Here is a 20,296-nt window from a genome sequence, read left to right on the forward strand (position 1 = left end):
AAATAAAGTTCACTGTGTTCTAGCACATCACCAGTGGAACATTTAATTTGTTTTTTTTTAAACCATCAAGAACTGGAAGGTGTGATCTATATGCAATAGGCACTTATCAGGTAAACTTAATTCAAGATGTTGTACAAGTTGTAGTATTAACAGTGATAAACTACTAAGTAACCAATTTTTATTTCTACTAACCTCTACATTTTGAGAAGAGGAAGATGTCTGTGCAGTGAGCTAAAGTTGAATGATGTCCAAACATTTCTCAAGAAACTGAGTGAACTTTTTTTTCTTTTTCTGTGACATTTTACATGAACAGAAGAGAAACGCTAACCCAGTGACCTGTGTGTCAGTACATCAACTTTCTGCACAGTTACAGATATATATATATACCAGAATCCTTACCACAGAGCATTACAAAGCTCCACTGACTAAAACCTGTTGTGTTACGTCAAGACATCGCCATGACGACAGAAGTGTACAGAAAGGTCTTCGTCTTGTATACCGGTGGCACCATCGGCATGGGCTACAACGCAGACGGTCAGTATGTTTTTTAGTATGTTGAGGTAGGCCTGTGGTAAACAACTAAAGGTCTTTAAGGAGTAAAAGACTTAGTTTAAAATGGTCTGTATATGAGTATGATAAGTATGATAGATAAGTATGTCTGTGTGTATTTGTGAATGTGATCTTCAGGTCTACTGGAGCCAATGAGGTTGAAACATCTGGAGGAGTTTTTGATTAAAATGACCATTCTGTATGAAAAGAAACCCAATGAGACAGAAGAGCAGGCCAGAGCACGCATAGTGTCTAAGGATGGTTGGATATTCCTGCCGTGAGTCCAGTTCCTAGTTATGATCAGTATAATACAGTATTAGATACTGCAACATTTTCCCAGCACTCAGTTTGGTCCCACGTGTTAATTCAAATTCAGTGCAATTTAGGTAATGTAATACCTTTTCAATGTTACTTTTTAATCCAGAATTTACGGCAATGGGTCTGTAATTTTTTGTTGCTCGTTCTTTCAGTATTATAAGTGTTCAGAAAGTTCTGTTTCATAATAACTTACAGTATGTTTTGAGTCTTAAGAGTTTTCCTCCCTAAATTCACATAATGAATGAAATGAGAATTTAAGAACAACATTTTTTTGTATTAAATTTAACTAAAATAAACCAAATTAAAAGAACCGAGGAGATATATAACTGACGTTTACAGTCGATATTTGCACTAAATATAGTCTGTTTAAAGATCCATATTCATCTCTTCTACCTTAAATTTGGTGCCTCAGTCAAAAGGCGGTAGATGACTATCCGTCTGTGGATGAGAAGACGAAATATCATGTTCTCTACAAGATCAAGACTGTGGAACCTCCGATCGACTCGTCTAAAATGGTGCCGGAAAAATGGTTCGAGATAGCAGATCGAATTCGGGTACCTCTGTTCTAAATCCAATGAATATCAAGAAGCATGTCAACTAAAGCTGGTGTATTTTTTAATTTGACATATTTAGAACAATCTGCTTTGTATTCTTTAATTATTTATTCTGCTTTCCTTCTCCACTCCTTCTCTTCTTCCATCTTCCCAGGCGGTCGAAGAGCAATACGATGGTTTTGTTGTTCTTCATGGAACAGACACGATGGCGTACACTTCATCTGCTCTGTCATTCATTCTGAAGGACCTGAAAAAACCTGTCATTCTCACCGGAGCGCAGGTCTGATTACTCATAAACTCATAATCCAAAAATGATCGGAGACTTTATACTTTAGTCCATGTACAGGGTCAGTAGAGTGATTATCGTTCAACCGCGAGCATAATTCTGTATTTCACTCAAAGATACTCTATACATATTTCATATGTTACTGTGTTTCTGTCCGTTGACAGAGGAGTATATTCCACCCTCGCAGCGACGCTGAGGATAACTTTATTGGTGCAATGCTGATTGCTGGCTGTTATTCCAAAACTGCAGCGCTGCAGAAGGTCAGTAGAGGGCGACATATTGCTTCGGAAAACTCTTTCATTCCTTTAGGCTTGAGAAGGAATAATATCACCCCAGTTTTTTTATTCATTTTGTTACATTCTGTCCTGTTTTTTCAACCCAGTGATACCGCATATGACATTAGAACCTAATCTTTGAACAGGATATGGCCCCTCGCATGAAAGAACTTATTAGGCTACAACTCTATGGTTTAAGGTTGGTTTCCACACGGTGAAACACCTTGTGAATTTCGCACTGGGGGCGTGGTCATGAAAAAAGCAAGCAAGTCACTTAGCTCAAAAGTTCAAGCGCTTAAATGCTGTTCTACAGTGGTCTGCTTGCCCCAACCAGAGCCGTTTAGAGAGTTTTTTGTACAGCTCTGGCCCCGACAAGGCTCATGTAACATGTAAACAACAATCTGTGTTGATGTAAAACAAAAGTAAATTGTAAATTGTAAATGGTTGCCAGTACATCTTTTAATCACTTACATGTTTTCATGCTACATGTAGCATTTAGCCTCCAACATCTTGGTCAAGCTTTTTTCATTATTCCTGCCTCTCTAGAGAATGTTAGTACCGGACACACGTAAGGGAAATTTAAAGTCTTCCGTGTGGAGAGTTGCTAAGTCTCAGAGACAACAAACCTCAGATGTTATGAATCATTTCTTCTTTATTTTATGTGCACGGGAGAAGCACACCTCAGAGATGAAGCACAGTCTTCACTGAGGTTAAGAAATGCAAAGCTTTTTATATGTTAAGAAAGGCGTCTAAGGACATGTGTGGGGGCCCCAAGATGGCCTTTCAGAGAGCACAGGATAATTGATGTTTGCTCCCCAAGTGGTACAGACACCCAGTTCACCACTCCCTTGAGTGGTAAAGAATAAACACTTTTACTCAGGCCTTGTCTTCTACTTGATACATGCTCTCTGCTCTAACACACAGACACATTCTTGTAGAATGTAGTAAATGCTCTAACATACAGATACATACTTACAGCATATAGTAAACAAGCAAGCACAGATCCCTATCCTATTATTGACGATTGTCATGAGGCACTTTTTTTCTTCTAAGAGTTACAGCTATAAAGCAAAGCGATATTTTTTCCACACACATCACATGCTGAGCTGACTGGTTCTCATTTCATTTTTTTCATCTGCAATAAAGTTGAAAATCCGCCGTCTCAATTTCGCATACTTCTGCAAATTCGCACCGATTTCGCAACATCAGTGCAAATTTTGCACCCATTCAATTTCACTGAGAGTGATGCAAAATTCGCAGCTGTTGAAACGTACCGTTATAACCGCTGTGCTTTATTTTCTCTTAGGTGATGCTTTGCAATGACTGCAAGCTCTTCCAAGGAAATCGAGTGTGCAAGTTTGACTGTGACTCCTTCAGAGTATTTGACAGTCCCAACATGAAACCACTGGCCTACCTGGACACCATTATCAAAGGTCTGAACACGTGGCTTATGCCTTTCAGCTCATAACAAAGAGTTTTCAAAACACGAAAAGCGTTTTTGTCCGTAATCTGTCCTGCACTTGGAAACACTGAGCTAATTACAAGATTCCATACTAGATACCTCGTCAAAGCCTTAGAAAATTAATTTCATAACTGACATAAAAAGTGGAAAATGTAGAAGATGATGAGTTTTTAAGACATGAAAAGCATTTTGTCCGTAATTTTTACGAGCACTCAGCATATTATGTGATTACATAGGAGTTACCTCTACAAAGCCATATGAAATCAATTTTATAACTAACATAAAAAGTGGACAATGTCATAGTGTAATAGTACAAGACATTAGGACTGATGAAGAAACTGATAAATAGCTATAACTATTAAAAAGCAGAGGCATTTATAAACATATGATATGATACATATGATTATGAACTGGTTGTGAAAGTCCACTGATGAAACAGATGGACTGAAGACTTATTAAAGGTCTGAGCACTGACTGTGTTTGTCTCTGTCAGTGCGTGACTGTAAGTCTGACCCAGTGGAAGAGACCATTTTTGTCAACAGACAGGAGACTGCAAGGGATGGATGTCTACCTGATGTGAGACTTCTGCGATTTTTCCCTGGAATCCAGGAAAAATACGTAAGTCTCACATACTGCAACAATAATTCAATGGAAAATCCCAGCAGAGGAGTGTTTAGATTCAAAACATCTGACAGATCTGCATTAATACCACGTTACAGTAACATCCCAATGGCAAACAGTGTTTGTGAAATTTTCTATCATGTCTGATTCAGATCAAGCCTGCTTTGCTTGTCTGAGTTATTTGCTGTCGCATCACACAGCAACTGTGTGCGTGTGTGTGCATGCGTTCGTGCATATGCATACGTGTGTGTGTGTGTGTGTATGTGTGTGTGTGCAGGTGAGGAGTGTGTTGGAGGGGGCAGATGGTGTCGTCCTGGAAACCTTTGGCTCAGGTAATGCTCCAGAACATGATTGGCTGAAGGAAGCTCTGATTGAGGCTGGACGCAGAGAGGTGGTGATGCTCAACTGCACTCAAGTCTACAGGGGAACTGTTCTACCCATTTATGCCGCATCCGAGGTATATACACACACACACATACACAAACACACACACACACACACACACACACACATACACAGAGTTTCTTCTGCCTCTCTTGATTTTGGTCAGTGTTGGAAAAATGTAAGACTAGATATTTTTTATGCTCTTTGTCTTTGACAACATGACCTGTTTGTTGCTCAGGCTCTGACCAAGGCAGGTGTGGTGTTTGGCTACGACATCACTCCAGAAGCAGCAATGACCAAAATGATTTGGACTCTCAAGACATTCCCTGACTTTGAAACGAGACGCCAGGTATTTACCCACAATAATACATGAAAGACCATAGATATAGACACACACTATTTGAATAGCTGGTAACTTTGACCTACTCGGAAAGACTTCCACGTGAAAGAAAGAAAGAAAGAAAGAAAGAAAGAAAGAAAGAAAGAAAGAAAGAAAGTTACCTCCCTCCCTTTTTTCCGTAACTGAATATTGGGTGCATCTGTATGGTTTTTGTCTGGTTTGTCACACATATGTCACATCTTTTCCGGTATTAACTCACAGTTGTCCGATTGCGAAGTGCAATCTTGAAACAAGAGTGTGTTCACTCCCAATGTGCACTATCTGAGGATCACTGACAGTATTCCAGTCATGTGAAATGCATAGGCTGGCCTTCTGAGAGTACCTCAACCATTCAAACGCTGAGATGTAAAAGTAACATTATCATAGCAAAGTGATGAATATGTTAGAAAGGAGAATATTCAGATAACACATGCCTTAACTGATTGACCAGATCAGTTAATCTGAAATCACATTTTTCAGGCAGGTAAGCATACATGATGGTCATTTTGTTTACTCTTTTCTGATTGTATTTCAGGTGCTGGAGGCAAGTATCTGTGGGGAGTCCAGTGCTCCTCCAAAACAGGTGAGTGTGAAACATCTAATACTTGAGTTTATGTTCATGTAATTTCTTTCGTTTTAGTATATTACACATGAGTAAAAGCTAATGCAAGTCTCTACTTCTCTCTGCCCTTCTCTCTTACAGATAAAGTTCATCCAAAAAGTTTTAACTTGAGAGCCGTACCAGCCAAAACCTTTTCAAGTAGATTATGTACTTGAAAGATAATGCTCTCTCATTAGTTCCATTTTGTTCTGATCTGAAAGGAATTTCATGTACCCAGTTGTTAGTTTGACTTTATTGCACTGTCCCTGAGCTTTCTGAGCAGCAGTCGTAGCCACAAATCGGCTGAAAGAAATTAATATCTACTGTCCACTCTGCCTAACCTAGCCAATTTTTCTGTCATTGTTTGCATGCTTTATGATTCCTGCTAATACGAATAAACTTGCATTGCACAAACCCGGGGCCTCTTAATTGTCTTTGATGACATACGTGACACATGTTAAGTAACAAAACCCTCAGTGAATTATCAGATGATATGAATGATGGATGCACTGAATTGTGTTAATTTGTGCTGCATTTTGTAACTGGAGATGGTTACATTTGTATACTTGACTTATTTCAGTGAGGTCATTTGCTTCATCTAGAAGCACAGGGCATCTAAAATGAACATATTAATTGTATGCACCTCTGGACTGGGGATTTTCCATCCTGTCAGGTAAAAATGGTGGATCAGCACCAGTTGATCTTGCATCTACTTCGCAGTGTCTCTTACCCTCCATGGGCGTTTTATGCGACTTCCGACGTGAACCCTGTTCTGCCCACCTCTGAAATGAGCTGTCTGATTTGTGTGAGATTAAATGCTCACGGTTTTTATTTCTGTTATTATCCAATAAAGCTGTGTAGACATCGTTTGAGTGTGCTGTCGAGAATTATTGAATCTGCCAGGAGTTTCCTCCATTCAGTAGAGCATTTGGAATGTCCAGACGAATGCAAAGCCCCCTCATACCATGACAGGGTAAAAGTCTTCAGGATGATCCACAGCACACAATCTCTCATTCCAATACTAACGAATACTAAGCCAGAGGAAGCTTAAGGGAAGGTGCACTGTGGGTGGCATGACTGTAAATCACTTGTATGCAGTTGAAAGAAAAACAAATGCAAGTAATCCAGCTTGAATGTAATCACATCAAAGCATTTAATCAGGATTAACAGCTAGTCCATTTAGCAGAGACATTAATGTACTTGAAATAGAAGCTTTAAACTTGTCTCAAAACAGGCAAAATGATCCAGACTGAGGTTATGGGAAACAGCTATTGTATCATTTCCATGGTCATGACTGACCGCTTTTTGGACCAATTTTCAGATGGTGATTTGCGGGGGGTGCCATCCCCCTTGTTAACCTGACCTCCCCCTGTATATTGTATAGAGTAGTGTCAGTGGCCATTGGGCCATCCCACTTGTTAAAAAATAACAAATCGCCTACTGCCAATTTCTAAAAGAGATTTCCAAAGGCACAAGAGAACCCAAACATAAATTGTTAAACTGTTGCTAAAAATAAAAAAATCCGGAAGTCACTCATGACATGACCGGAATATCCATTAGGCCTACACATTTAGTATAGTCACTTTTTCATAACATTTTAATAGGTCTAACGTGATGGTATAAAACAAAAACTTCATATTTTTCTCAAATGACCATTTAATAAAAACATCGCAACTCTGTGGTGATGACACGACCGGAATATCGATTAAGCCTATATATTTAGTATAGAAGCCTTTTCATGACATTTTAGCTTAAGTAGGTCTAATGTGATGGCATTATAAAACATAAAGTCCATATTTTTCTCGAATGACCATATAATAAAAACATTGCAACTCTGTAATTTAGTTTTTGTTACTGTCATTGCAGAAAACCCCGCTTCACAGAGATAGGATGTTGGAAATGGAAATGTTTTAAGTGCTTTCTTGGCTATCTCAGGATATTCAGCCTAGATCCAGAAGGTTGGCAGAGATGAAGTTATCTCAGACATACTTTTAAGCACTGCGTGAACAGAGGTGTATCCGGACTGGAATACTCCTGTATATTCCTGGATACTCCACAGACAATTGGATGTACCTGGGAGTTTGCAGCAATATATATATATGTGTGTGTGTGTGTGTGTGTGTGTGTGTGTGTGTGTGTGTGTATACATAAACGTACATACATAAAAATTAGTGTACAACATATAACAGAATAGAATAGAGCAGAATATAATGTAATATCATAGTATATAATATAAATGCTTTTTTGGAACATAAATGAAACACTAAATGTTGAGCATTCCCAAGAACAACCCAGCATGTGTGGTCTCCATTGTGAATCTATCCGCACCAACTCGTGCATGGTGATTCTCAACATATTTTTTGGTCTTCCTCCAGTCTATTCTGTAGCACCCCACACAGCGCAGACAACTCTGTGCTAGGCTGGAGGACCCACACTGGCCTTCCATCCAAGATGGCATCCTCCTCCTCAGAAATCCTCTTCCTCAGTCTAAAGAACACTAGCTCTGGCCTTGTGCAGCTGCAAAACACAGTGAAAATAGAAATTAGATCACTGAAAACAACAAATGGAGAAAAAGTCTGAGAACTACTGGGGAAGGCCACTGTCATTTGCAACCTCAAGGAGTTGATCTTCCTGCACGGACATGGACGTTTCACCCGGGACATTCACAGATGGGTCGCGGATCCATTCTTCTGCACTTAGTGGGTCTTTGGCGGTTGGAAAATAAGGCGTGAGTGTAATTACTGCACGAATAGCCTATAACTCTATATAATTATTATTTTATTATTATTTTGACATGCAGTCCAGTGTTTTGGAATAACTCAAGCAGAACATTCACACTGATGATGCAATGATCATGTGTGATTGTCTCTCCATACTGCAACACCAAATAAACGTATGGACAACTCAGAATCCTGATCTGAGCAGTACTTTAGAATCAAAACAAAACAAAACAAAACAAAACAAAACAAAACAAAACAAAACAAAACAAAAACACATCTTTCTAACAGGCAGCAGGCTGTATTTGCTAGTTAACATATTTTTTTCCAACTAAAACACAGTGACATCGAGACAACTTATATGGTATGGCTGGATATTTCCTCAGATCAAACAGCTAGTAGACGACTAGTAAACGGCTGAAATTGCAGTAAAGGGAAACTCTAGTAGTGACTAATCTAAAACTGTGGGGTGAGAAAAATGCACAGACTTTGAGTGGTATCTCAGATTAATCAAGCTTTTTTTTTTACAAGTCAGAAGGTTTGGTCAACAATTGTAAGATGAAGTCTCGAATGCATTCCATCAAATAATAAAAATCTCTACCCAACTCATACATAGTCTACCTATCCAGTCTTTTATGTTCTGGCACCATGACAATAAAACATTATTATAATACATTACATATAAAAATATTACATTCTGTTCAGACTGAAACATGTGTATTAAGTGAGTGGTATGCAATGATATCTATGAGACCGTACATCACTGGAATGCACTTGCTGTTGCTGAAGGTCAAATAGTCGTATGGTGTATAATCAACAAGATTTTCAGCATCCACAAAATTGTGGCTCGAGCAAGGTAGGGAACTTTTACCTCATAAACTAAATAGTCATCTTTCCACTGAATTATATAGAGAGGTTGGCATTCAAAACAATACTGACACAACTACAATATAAATGTTTTTCACAAGTCCAAACTCTGGAGTATTATTGATGACAATAGAAATAATCAACAATTTCGCACATGTATACTCATTTCCTTGTAGCACAATCCACTGTACAGAAAACTACATATTTAACTTGCTCTATTCCAAAGATGGCTTTCATCTTTCCTTAAACACCGGTAAAATTTTTCATCTCAGAGAGTGGGCCCATTTCATCCTCATTTTAAAAACTATTGGGTGTTTATCATGTTTATCTGACTGTTTCATTTACAACTAAGTTAATATGTTAGAAGTCTTGTTCCTGTTCTCTGAAGTAATTCTGTATGTGTTTCAGTATTTTGTTGGGGACACTTTAAGAATCACAGGATGTCAGTAACAGGAGGTTTTGCCATGTGACCAGTAATCAGGAAGTAAGTGAGCATGACACTGAAAGCTTTTGTTTTACTATATATGTACTAGTCCAGCAACATCTGGTTACATCTTATGCCTTGGATAGCATCCTGGGTATGCATCGATTGTTTTATCGTTATCTACGATTCAAGATCATTATTTTCAGGACAATTTTACGTTCTGTGAGGTTGGATGCTAGAAATCTACGGAGTTACCATTGCTAATGTCTGCACTGTTCCTAGGCCATTGGAACTTCATATAAGAATAATTACAAATAAATAAATTAATTGATAATTGATTACATGTTAAAATATGATGCCATATGTTACATTTGAAGTTGAATATACAATAAATACATACAACCTCTAACAGTAAAAAAATCAAGGGGATTTAATTCATGTTCAAAATTGAGTTGGTATAGTTAGGCCTACATTGTGTATATCTGTACATGTTAAAAGCAAGCATAGTATTGATTATGCTTTTGTATGTTTCACCCTTCCTTGCAATGTCCATAAACCTGTGGACAATGGGTTGACTGTCTTCAGCGTCTTGATATTAGGAAGATGTTTATCTGGCTGTCAAGTTATATACAGCACATATACCGAGGACAGCACACTGACTACATTCACAGTTGGTTGTGCTTCACAAGAAATGTACAGATATTCTTAAAATTACTTTTCAAATCCCACTTTTGTTGGACAGTAAAGACAATGGTCAGAAATGTTAATGTAAATATTATTGTCAGTGTTCTTGGCTTCTGGCAGTTGGTTGACTTCACTGAATAAAGTTGGTTGAATGCCAATGTCTGACTTGTTTTTTTTTTTGTTGTTGTTTTTTTTCCTTTTTCAATCTTATTTCAAGTAGGTGATGGTCTTAAATCTTGAGCAGGACCCTCATTACAGAGCTTACAATAAGTTAAATACTCTTGAACTGAAATTAAAAGGATGACAAGAACAGTAAAAAGAAATGCTACATTTGAGAATTACATGCTTAGTATGACACAAAGGCACTTCCTAATACCAGTCAAAAAAATGCTCAGCTCAAAATTAGTTTTTCCCCAGCTAATTTTAAGATCTCTTTTATTGTAAAAAAAAAAGGCTTAAATAGGAGTGAAATACTCTAGAACTGAAATGAAGAGGATGACAAGAGCAGTACGACATGCTGCATTTCAGCAATACAGGCTTCGTATGACCAAAACACGTACTAATATCAGTTAAAAAAGGCTCAAAATTAGTTTTCCCCAGCTAACTTTAAGATGTTTTAAAAATGCTTAACTATAACACCTTATGTCAAGAAATCTTAAACAAGTGTATTTTCGCTAGTTCTGTTTGCAGATTTCTTTTTCACTTATTACTAGCAAAAAAACCCCACCTTGTATTAATTATTTTATTTCTTATTTTTGAAGGACCAAACGGCTGAAATTGCAGTAAAGGGAAACTGGTTTAACTCTAGTCATGACTAAAACTGTGGAGTGAGGAAAAATGCACAGAGAAGATCAAATTCAAATTCAGTCTTCAAAACTGTGGTTTCATAGTTGTGTGTGTGACTGGCTATTGCCAAATGCTTTACTTCAATGCATGGAAGTGTCTGTCTCAATATTTGATTGGCTCTTGCATTCATTGTTATGCTCATCTTCTCGCAGATGTATTTGGTTAAGTATCGTCATGCCTTATACACAGAAATCTACCAACACTAACCTGTGTCTGCCAAGTTTTGAAGCTCAGATAAGTCAGAGAATGTGATGGAACTGACGCTCCAGGAGTCAGCAAATTCAATTACGTGACAATCCGTCACAAGTTGTGAACTTAGCTGAATCATCACTGAGAAAAATGGCAAAGATATTTATAAAAAGAAAAAATTCAATGCATTAGAAAACCAGGAGGGTTCTAGGAACTTCTCTGTTCAGACTCCTAATGAAAGTCACTCTTCAATTCCACAGAGAAGGGAAGTTAATTTGTCTTATAGTTAAGTGTGTCCATTATGTGGGTAGAACATACAATGCAATGCAACCCACCTGCAGTTAAGTCCAAAGAAACATAAGGCAGAGGCATTCAAATTTTGTCCCCACGTTGGAACAGCAATGTGGTCTTTGATGAGCAAGGAGGTGTTACTGGTTTAGTGTCTGCTTTTAGTTTGACCTCCATAGTAAACAGCTTTAATTGCAGTAAAGGGAAACTGGTTTAACTCTAGTAGCTACAAATCTAAAACTGTGGAGTGAGAAAAATGCACAGAGAAGATCAAATTCATTTCCAGTCTTCAAAACTGTGGTTTCATAGTTCATAGACAGGTCAAGTAGTGGGATGGAACTGACGCACCAAGAGTCAGCAAATTCAGCTACCCAATAATCAGCTGCATGTTGTGCAATTAGCTGAGACAAATGAGACAAAGATATTTATAAAAAACAATACGTTAGAAAACCAGGAAAGTTCAAGGAACTTCTCAACTTAGACTGATAATGAAATGACTGATCAATTTTACAGAAAACGGAAGTTAAATTTTTTAGCTTATTTGGTTCCCAGTATAATTAAGTGTGTCTGAGGTGTGAAACATTCAAAATTCTTTAAGTTTTGTCAAATATAAAAATATTAAGATGCAAAGTCACTGTTTAACAGTCTGGAAATGTAATGTGGCATGTTTATTCACCTGAAACAGACAGAACAGCAACAAAATTGGCAAACAAAGCGCAAAACAAAACAGATGAGGCTTGAAAATTGGATCTGTTATTAAGGTTGCAAGAAACAATGTTGGTATAGTGTCCAGGTCTATGTGTAATAAAATGCATATGTCGTGTTGACAGATCTTGGTTAGCAGTATCCATTGTAGGCCAGAGGTTTGATACTGGGCCAGTCAAACACATTAATGAGTCACGGTCAACTCTCTGACTCCTTCAAACATTTTACAGTCATTCCAGAGCATCACATCACCTGAGAGTCAATGAAACACAGATGTGATAAAATTAACTAGATGACATTGTAGCAATTCAGCATCTTGATGGCTCTGATTGGCTCACACCCCTGCCGAAAGCAGTGCCTTTCCTTGTCTGCTGACTTCGCCATTACCTGGTGACCTGTAGCTAGTTATGATTTGTGAACGAATCGGTATGTTCCTATTCTGAGTCTATGCAGCCGGTCGTATGAATAATGAATGAGAGACTCAGACCCGAAGACCCGCAGTCACGGTTTTGCGAACGAATCGAACAACAATAAGCAGCAGTCATGCGACAAGTGAACGGAGGACTCAGACCCAAAAGCCCCTTTCGCGAACGATTTGTGAACGAACCTGTAGCTGTCACAATCCAGATGAACCAAATGAGTGGCATGCATACGTGGCGCTGGGGAGCTTTTGCGTAACCTTGTACCCGGGTTGCGCCAGCCCTGGGTGTGTGAGCCAAATATTGTCAGTTTGTGGTCAACGACACAGTATCTTAACTTGAAATGAAGGAAATAATGTATTTCATAATAAGACCTGTTATTTATTTATTTATTTATTTATTTATTTACTTTTGGCCTTTTATTTTTAAATCTGTGATACAGTGCATTGTAAATGGCTGCATAATTTCCCGTTTTTCTCACTGACGCACACATTTCTCGTTCTCAAAACAAGACCACACAAGACTGACGCATATGGTAATGGCACCATTTCATTTCTCACTGTGTTTAGACAAATGCTAATGCTAAAGCACATGTTGTTAAAACTCTAAACGCAGCTGTCATTGCATATTTCCAGTTCTCATTTGACTGACATGCAGGTAAAACACTATGTACAATGAGCACTGTGTTTGTACGCAAGAAGAGGCCAGTGTGACGTGTGACCCCCCCAGTGAGTCAGTTACCCCAACAAAAGCAACAAGTAGACATGCTCTCAACCCCATTCCACTGGTGCAACTTGTCACTGTAACAGTAATTTCCCACAGATATATATAATGCTAAGGTTCCCAGTGCAAAGCATTGCTGAGAATAGAGCAAGTGTGTTACTTCAGCATAGTCTCTAGTCTAATAAGGGAAGGAATACATGTATGTAGCTTCATGTCTTTATGTAAATGAAATATCAGCTTTTACATAGTGTGATTCAAAGATGCAGCAGGCTATTAGGATTGTTTATTGCACATGTTTCTTGGCAACGTTGATAGAGAGTACACTGGATAGTATGGCTAGAGAAGATATTTTGACTTGTGAGTGAGTGAATGAATCAGTGAGTGAGTGAGTGAGTGAGTGAGTGATTGTGTCTGTGTGAGTGAGTGTGCGTCTGTGGGTGTGAGTGATTGAGTGAGTGAGTGAATGAGAATGTGCTGTTTATGATGGGGGGTGGCGGGCGGGGTGGGGGGTTAACTTACGAGCAAAAGCAAGCAAAAGCAAGTAAATGGTTCTCATTCTCTACTCTTTTTTTTCTGCCCAGCTTAATCTATTTGAAATTCAGCAGAAAACTGGCAGGTTTCTAGAGACTTCTGTGCTTGGACTCATGAGACCAGTAGTCACTCCTCCAATTTACAGAGAAGGGACGTTTTTATGTCTTGTAAGATTATAGTGACATCTGAACAGACATGGTACAGGATAAGAGAACTGTTTAGCCTGATGGTCTTATAACCATAGATACAAAGAAAGCTTCACACCTTTGGCGCCGCGTTACAGTTGGAGCCAAGACCAACTGATTAAGGCAACTGATTCTGATTTGCATCAAGCAACGTTGTACACCTATTGTCTGTTTGCTTCATGGTATAAAAGGCCGATCACGGTAACAGTTCTCTGAGTTAAGCCTCGACACAAGCAGACATGCTGCCGGCTTCCATCACCACCAAATAAAGCTTTTCTCCAAGCACTCTTTTGCTCCGGTTTGTTTACTTATAAAATCACAAGAAAATCCAACAGTCTTCAGGGTTTGATGTGACTTACTTCCCTATATTTTTAAGTCTGTCTGAAAATATGGATAACACATTTAAAATCCTTCTAAGTTTTGCAAAATGTTTAAAAAAAAAAGATACAACAGTCTAGACCTGACCAACTGAAGCAACCCCATATCATAACACTGCCTCCATAGGCTCCAAATCCAGCTTTTTTTTTGGCCAGGCAGTGTAGATCCAGTGTGCATGAATCAAATCAAGTGGATCTTTTTGTTTTTAAAGAACCAAGGCAGCTCTTGGCCTAAAGGTTACAGCGGTGGGCTTGTGACCGAGAAGCTGCCAGTTCGATTCCCAAAACGCTTAACCCCCAACTGCTCTCTGATGGCTGCGGCCCAGCTGCCCACTCGGATGGGTTAAATGCAGAGTCCAACTTTCCCCTCAGGGATTAATACAGCATCTCCAAAAAAAAAACAAACAAAAAGAAATAGAAGTGATCAATAGCTACGTATCAGGTAAACTTAATTCAAGATGTTATAGTGTAATATTAACAGTGATGAACTATTGAGTAACCAGCTCTTGTTCCTGCTAACTCATACATGCAACTTTTCTCTCCAGGTTAATGATTTCCAAACATTTCTCAGAAAACTGAGTTTACAAAACTGAGTTTGCAAATACCAGAAGAGAAACGATGATTCACTGACCTGTGTGTCAATACATCAGCTGTCTGCACAGTTACAGATATATATAAGACACAAGGGACCAGAATCCTTACCACAGAGCATTACAAAGCTCCACTGACTAAAACCTGTTGTGTTACATCAAGACATCGCCATGACGACGGACGTGTCCAGAAAGGTTTACGTCTTGTATACCGGTGGCACCATCGGCATGTGGTACAACGCAGATGGTAAGTTGTTTTCAGAAGGGTGAGGTAGGCCTGTGGTAAACAACTACAGTCTTGAAGGAGCAAAAGACTTAGTTGAAGTTTTGTCTGTATATGAGTATAATAAGTATGATAGATAAGTAGCCTATGTCTGTGTGTATTTGTGAATGTGATCTTCAGGTAAACTGGAGCCAATGAAGTTGAAGGATCTGGAGGAGTTTTTGATTAAAATGACCATTCTGTATGAAAAGAAACCCAATGAGACAGAGGAGCAGGCCAGAAAACGCATAGTGACTCCAGATGGTTGGATATTCCTGCCGTGAGTCCAGTTCCTGGATAATTTAAGTATAATACAGTATTAGATACTGCAACATTTTCCAAGAACCCAATTTTGTCTCACGTAGTAATTCAAATTCAGTGTAATCTAGAGAATGTAATACTTCTTCAATGTTAATTTTTAATTCGGAATTTACGGTGATGCATCTGTAATTTTTTGTTGCCCTAGCTCTCAGTGTTATTGCGGTTAAGTGCGAAGAAAGTTGTAATGATTTCGTATTATCTTACATTATGTTTTAAGTTTTAAGAGTTTTCCTTCCTAAATTCACACAATGAATTTATTGAGTACACAAGAAGAACGTTTTTTTAGATTTAATTAAAATAAACTAAATTAAAAGGACCGAAACGAAATATGATTATGGGTCTGTATACGGCAATGGGTCTGTAATTTTTTTGTTGCTCGTTCTTTCAGCATTATAAGTGTTCAGAAAGTTCTGCGTCATAATAACTTACAGTATGTTTTGAGTTTTAAGAGTTTTCCTCCCTAAATTCACATAATGACTGAAATGAGAACCTAAGAACAACATTTTTTTCTTTTAAATTTAACTAAAATAAACCAAATTAAAGGAACCGAGGAGAAATATAACTGACGTTTACTGTCGATATTTGCACTAAATGTAGTCTGTTTAAAGATCCATATTCATCTCTTCTACCTTAAATTTGGTGCCTCAGCCAAAAGGCGGTAGATGACTATCCGTCTGTGGATAAGAAGACGAAATATCATGTTCTCTACAAGATCAAGACTGTGGAACCTCCGATCGACTCGTCTAAAATGGTGCCGGAAAAATGGTTCGAGATAGCAGATCGAATTCGGGTACCTCTGCTCCAAATCCAATGAATATCAAGAAGCATGTCAGCTAAAGCTGGTGTGTTTTTTAATTAAAAAAAAAATCGGCTTTGTATTCTTTAATTATTTATTCTGCTTTCCTTCTCCACTCCTTCTCTTCTTCCATCTCCCCAGGCGGTCGAAGAGCAATACGATGGTTTTGTTATTCTTCATGGAACAGACACGATGGCGTACACTTCATCTGCTCTGTCATTCATTCTGAAGGACCTGAAAAAACCTGTCATTCTCACCGGAGCGCAGGTCGGATCACTCAAACTCATAATCCAAAAATTTATCAGAGTCTCAAATACTTTCGTCCATGTACAGGGTCAGTAGAGTGATTTATCATTCTACCCCAAGCACAATTCTATGTTTTATGCATAGATACACTATAAATAGATAAATATGAAACTGTATTTCTTTCTGTTGGCAGAGGAGTATATTCCACCCTCGCAGCGACGCTGAGGATAACTTTATTGGCGCCATGCTGATGGCTGGCTGTTATTCCAAAACTGCGGCTCTACAGAAGGTCAGAAGAGGGCGACAAATCATTTCACAAAACACTTTCATTCACTTCTCTCCCTTGAAGACGAGGGCGGCACGGTGGTGCAGTGGGTAGCGCGGTCGCCTTACGTGTTCTCTCTCTGTGTTTGCGTGTGGGAGCTCCTGTGCCCTCCCACAGTCCAAAGACGTGCAGGTGAATTGGAGTCACTGAATTGCCCCTACGTTTGATTGCGTGTTTGCCTATGGTTCTGTCGTGCGACAGACTGGCAACCTGTCCAGGGTGTTTTCCCGCCTTAAGCCCAACGAACGCTGGGATTGGCTCCAGCACCCCCGCGACCTTAATTAGGATAAATGGCTTTGTGAGGTCTGAAGAAGAAGAATAACACTTGTGTTTTTCATTAATTTTATTCGGTTCTGTTCATTTTTTCCCCAGTGATCCTGAATATGAAATTAGAACCTGATCTTTGAACAGGATATAGACCCTGCACATGAAAGATTATTATACAATCATACAATGGTAACCAGTAGGTGATTTTTTTAAAGGAGGGATGGCCCAATGGTCACCCACACTACTCCATAGACAGTTGGCAATTTTTAGGGAGATGAGTGGGATGCCATCCTGCTTGTTAGCAAAATGACCAAAATGCCCTTTATACTCTATAGAGTAGTGTCAGTGACCACTGGGCCATCCCCTCTTTAAAAAATAACAAATCACCAACTGTCTACAGAGTATACAGGGGGATGGCAGGTTAACAAGGGGGATGCATTTTGGTCATTTCGCTAACAAGGGGGATGGCACTGACTATAACTTAAGATTTCAGACCATCTGCATTTTATATTCCCTTAGGTGATGCTTTGCGCTGACTCCACGCTCTTCCAAGGAAATCGAGTGTGCAAGTTTGACTGTGACTCCTTCAGAGTATTTGACAGTCCCAACATGAAACCACTGGCCTACCTGGACACCATTATCAAAGGTCTGAACACGTGGCTTATGCCTTTCACTGCACGACGATGAGTTTTCAAAACACGAAAAGCGTTTTTGTCCGTAATCTGTCCTGCACTTGGAAACACCGAGCTAATTACAAGATTCCATACTAGATACCTCGTCAAAGGCTTATAAAATCAATTTCATAACTGACATATAAAAAGTGGAAAATGTAGAAGCGTAATAGTACAAGACATTAGGACTGATGAAAAAACTGATGAATAGCTATAACTATTAAACAGCAGAGGCATTTATAAACACATGAGGCGATTATGAACTGGTTGTGAAAGTCCACTGAGGAAACACGTAACCTGCGTTGTTCCGACGGACAAACACAGCCCTACGCTGGGTTTAAACTCGCGACATCGGGAGTCAGGCGGGCAAGCAAGGAGGCTAAAACCCACGGTGTATTAGCCTCGGTCGCTAGCAGGCCTCTTACGGTGTTGGGGAGTGAGGTTTACTTACTGCACAGCGCCCGTACTCGCTGGCCGCCATTACAAACAGATAACTGAAGACTTATTGACGCTCTGAGCACTGACTGTGTTTGTCTCTGTCAGTGCGTGACTGTAAGAATGACCCAGCGAGAGAGATCATTGAGGTCAACAGACAGGAGACTGCAAGGGATGGAGGTCTACCTGATGTGAGACTTCTGCGATTTTTCCCTGGAATCCAGGAAAAATACGTAAGTCTCACATACAACAACAATAATTCAGCGGATAATTCCAGCAGAGGAGTGTGTACATTCAAAGCAACATCTGACAGATCTGCATTAATACCCCGTTACAGTAACATCCCAATGGCAAACAGTGTTTGTGAAATTTTCTATCATGTCTGATTCAGATCAAGCCTGCTTTGCTTGTTTGAGTTATTTGCTGTCGCATCACACAGCAACTGTGTGCGTGTGTATGTGCAGGTGAGGAGTGTGCTGGAGGGGGCAGATGGTGTCGTCCTGGAGACATTTGGCTCAGGCAACGCTCCAGAACATGATTGGCTGAAGAAAGCTCTGATTGAGGCTGGACGCAGAAAGGTGGTGATGCTCAACTGTACTCAAGTCTACAAGGGAACTGTTCTACCCATTTACGCCGCATCTGAGGTATGCGCACAAAAATGCTCTCACCCTTTCTTCTGCCTCTCTTGATTCTGGTCAGTGTTGGAAAAATGTAAGACAAGGTATTTTCTATGCTCTTTGTCTTTTTTTTTTTTTTTTGTCTTTGACAATATGACCTGTTTGTTGCTCAGGCTCTGACCAAGGCAGGTGTGGTGTTTGGCTATGACATCACTCCAGAAGCAGCAATGACCAAAATGATTTGGACACTCAAGACATTCTCCAACTTTGAAACGAGATGCCAGGTATTTACCCAGAATAATACTTGACAGACCATAGATACACACAATTTGAATAACTGATAACTGACATTCTCAACAATTTTTACATGAAAGAAAGCTTATCCTTCTGTGAGGATTTGACAGACCAAGACCCAATTGCAGACCCACGGGGTAGAATTAGATTTATTGAAAAAAAAAAAAAAAGAAGTCAATCTCAAAACAGTATCCAGTCCAAGATCTAATCCAGGCAGGGAGGCAGGCAGGCAGGCAGGCAGGCAGGCAGGCAGGCAGGCAGGCAGGCAGGCAGGCAGGCCAAACAGTCACAATCTGACAAAGAACAGGTACAAACACAGGACTTAAATGCACAGAACAATTAACAGCAGAGACAGACTATTGGAGGAAACAAACCAGGTAATAATAGGGATCAGGTGGGGGGCGGGGACAGGAGTACACAGGAACAAACAGAAGCACATGGCAATACCACACAAGGCATGACAATACACAGAATGGCCAGCAGGGCGGCCAAATTCCCCAGTCCTGGCAGAAGTACTGACACCTCTCTCCCCTTTTTTTCCTTAACTGAATATTGGGTGCATCCATATGGCTTGTATCTGGGTTGACACACATACTTCACACCGTTTCTGGTATTAATTCACATTTGTCTGCTGCGTTCACATTCAGCTGACAGTATTCCAGTCATGTGAAATGCATAGGCTGGCCTTCTGAGAGTACCTCAACCATTCAAACGCTGAGATGTAAAAGTAACATTATCATAGCAAAGTGATGAATATGTTAGAAAGGAGAATATTAAGTAAACACGTGCCTTAACTGATTGACCAGATCAGTTAATCTGAAATTACATTTTTCAGGCAGGTAAGCATACATGATGGTCATTTTGTTAACTCTTTTCTGATTGTATTTCAGATACTGGAGGCAAGTATCTGTGGGGAGTCCAGTGCTCCTCCAAAACAGGTGAGTGTGAAACATCTAATACTTGAGTTTATGTTCATGTAATTTTTTTCATTTCAGTATATTACACATGAATAAAAGCTAATGCAAGTCTCTACTTCTCTCTGCCCTTCTCTCTTACAGTTAAAGTTCATCCGAAAAGTTTTAACGTGA

General features: G+C 39.3%; 2 protein-coding genes across 2 annotated transcripts; both read left to right on the top strand.

Annotated features, from left to right (window-relative positions):
• Positions 1 to 458: 458 nt before the first annotated feature.
• On the top strand, positions 459 to 5,561 carry LOC115816473 (60 kDa lysophospholipase-like). The gene is made up of 11 exons (XM_030779427.1): positions 459 to 534; positions 688 to 826; positions 1,280 to 1,421; positions 1,576 to 1,701; positions 1,872 to 1,967; positions 3,289 to 3,415; positions 3,938 to 4,062; positions 4,343 to 4,522; positions 4,700 to 4,798; positions 5,364 to 5,411; positions 5,532 to 5,561. The coding sequence occupies exons 1-11, from the start codon at positions 459 to 461 to the stop codon at positions 5,559 to 5,561; spliced, it is 1,188 nt and encodes a 395-aa protein (XP_030635287.1).
• A 9,578-nt stretch (positions 5,562 to 15,139) lies between these two features.
• LOC115816474 (60 kDa lysophospholipase-like) lies at positions 15,140 to 20,296 on the top strand. Its single transcript, XM_030779428.1, has 11 exons — positions 15,140 to 15,221; positions 15,378 to 15,516; positions 16,206 to 16,347; positions 16,495 to 16,620; positions 16,793 to 16,888; positions 17,711 to 17,837; positions 18,406 to 18,530; positions 18,762 to 18,941; positions 19,100 to 19,198; positions 20,099 to 20,146; positions 20,267 to 20,296. The coding sequence occupies exons 1-11, from the start codon at positions 15,146 to 15,148 to the stop codon at positions 20,294 to 20,296; spliced, it is 1,188 nt and encodes a 395-aa protein (XP_030635288.1). The 5' UTR covers positions 15,140 to 15,145.

This window comes from Chanos chanos, chromosome 7 (genome assembly GCF_902362185.1).
Source record: "Chanos chanos chromosome 7, fChaCha1.1, whole genome shotgun sequence".
Classification (NCBI taxonomy): Eukaryota; Metazoa; Chordata; class Actinopteri; order Gonorynchiformes; family Chanidae; genus Chanos; species Chanos chanos.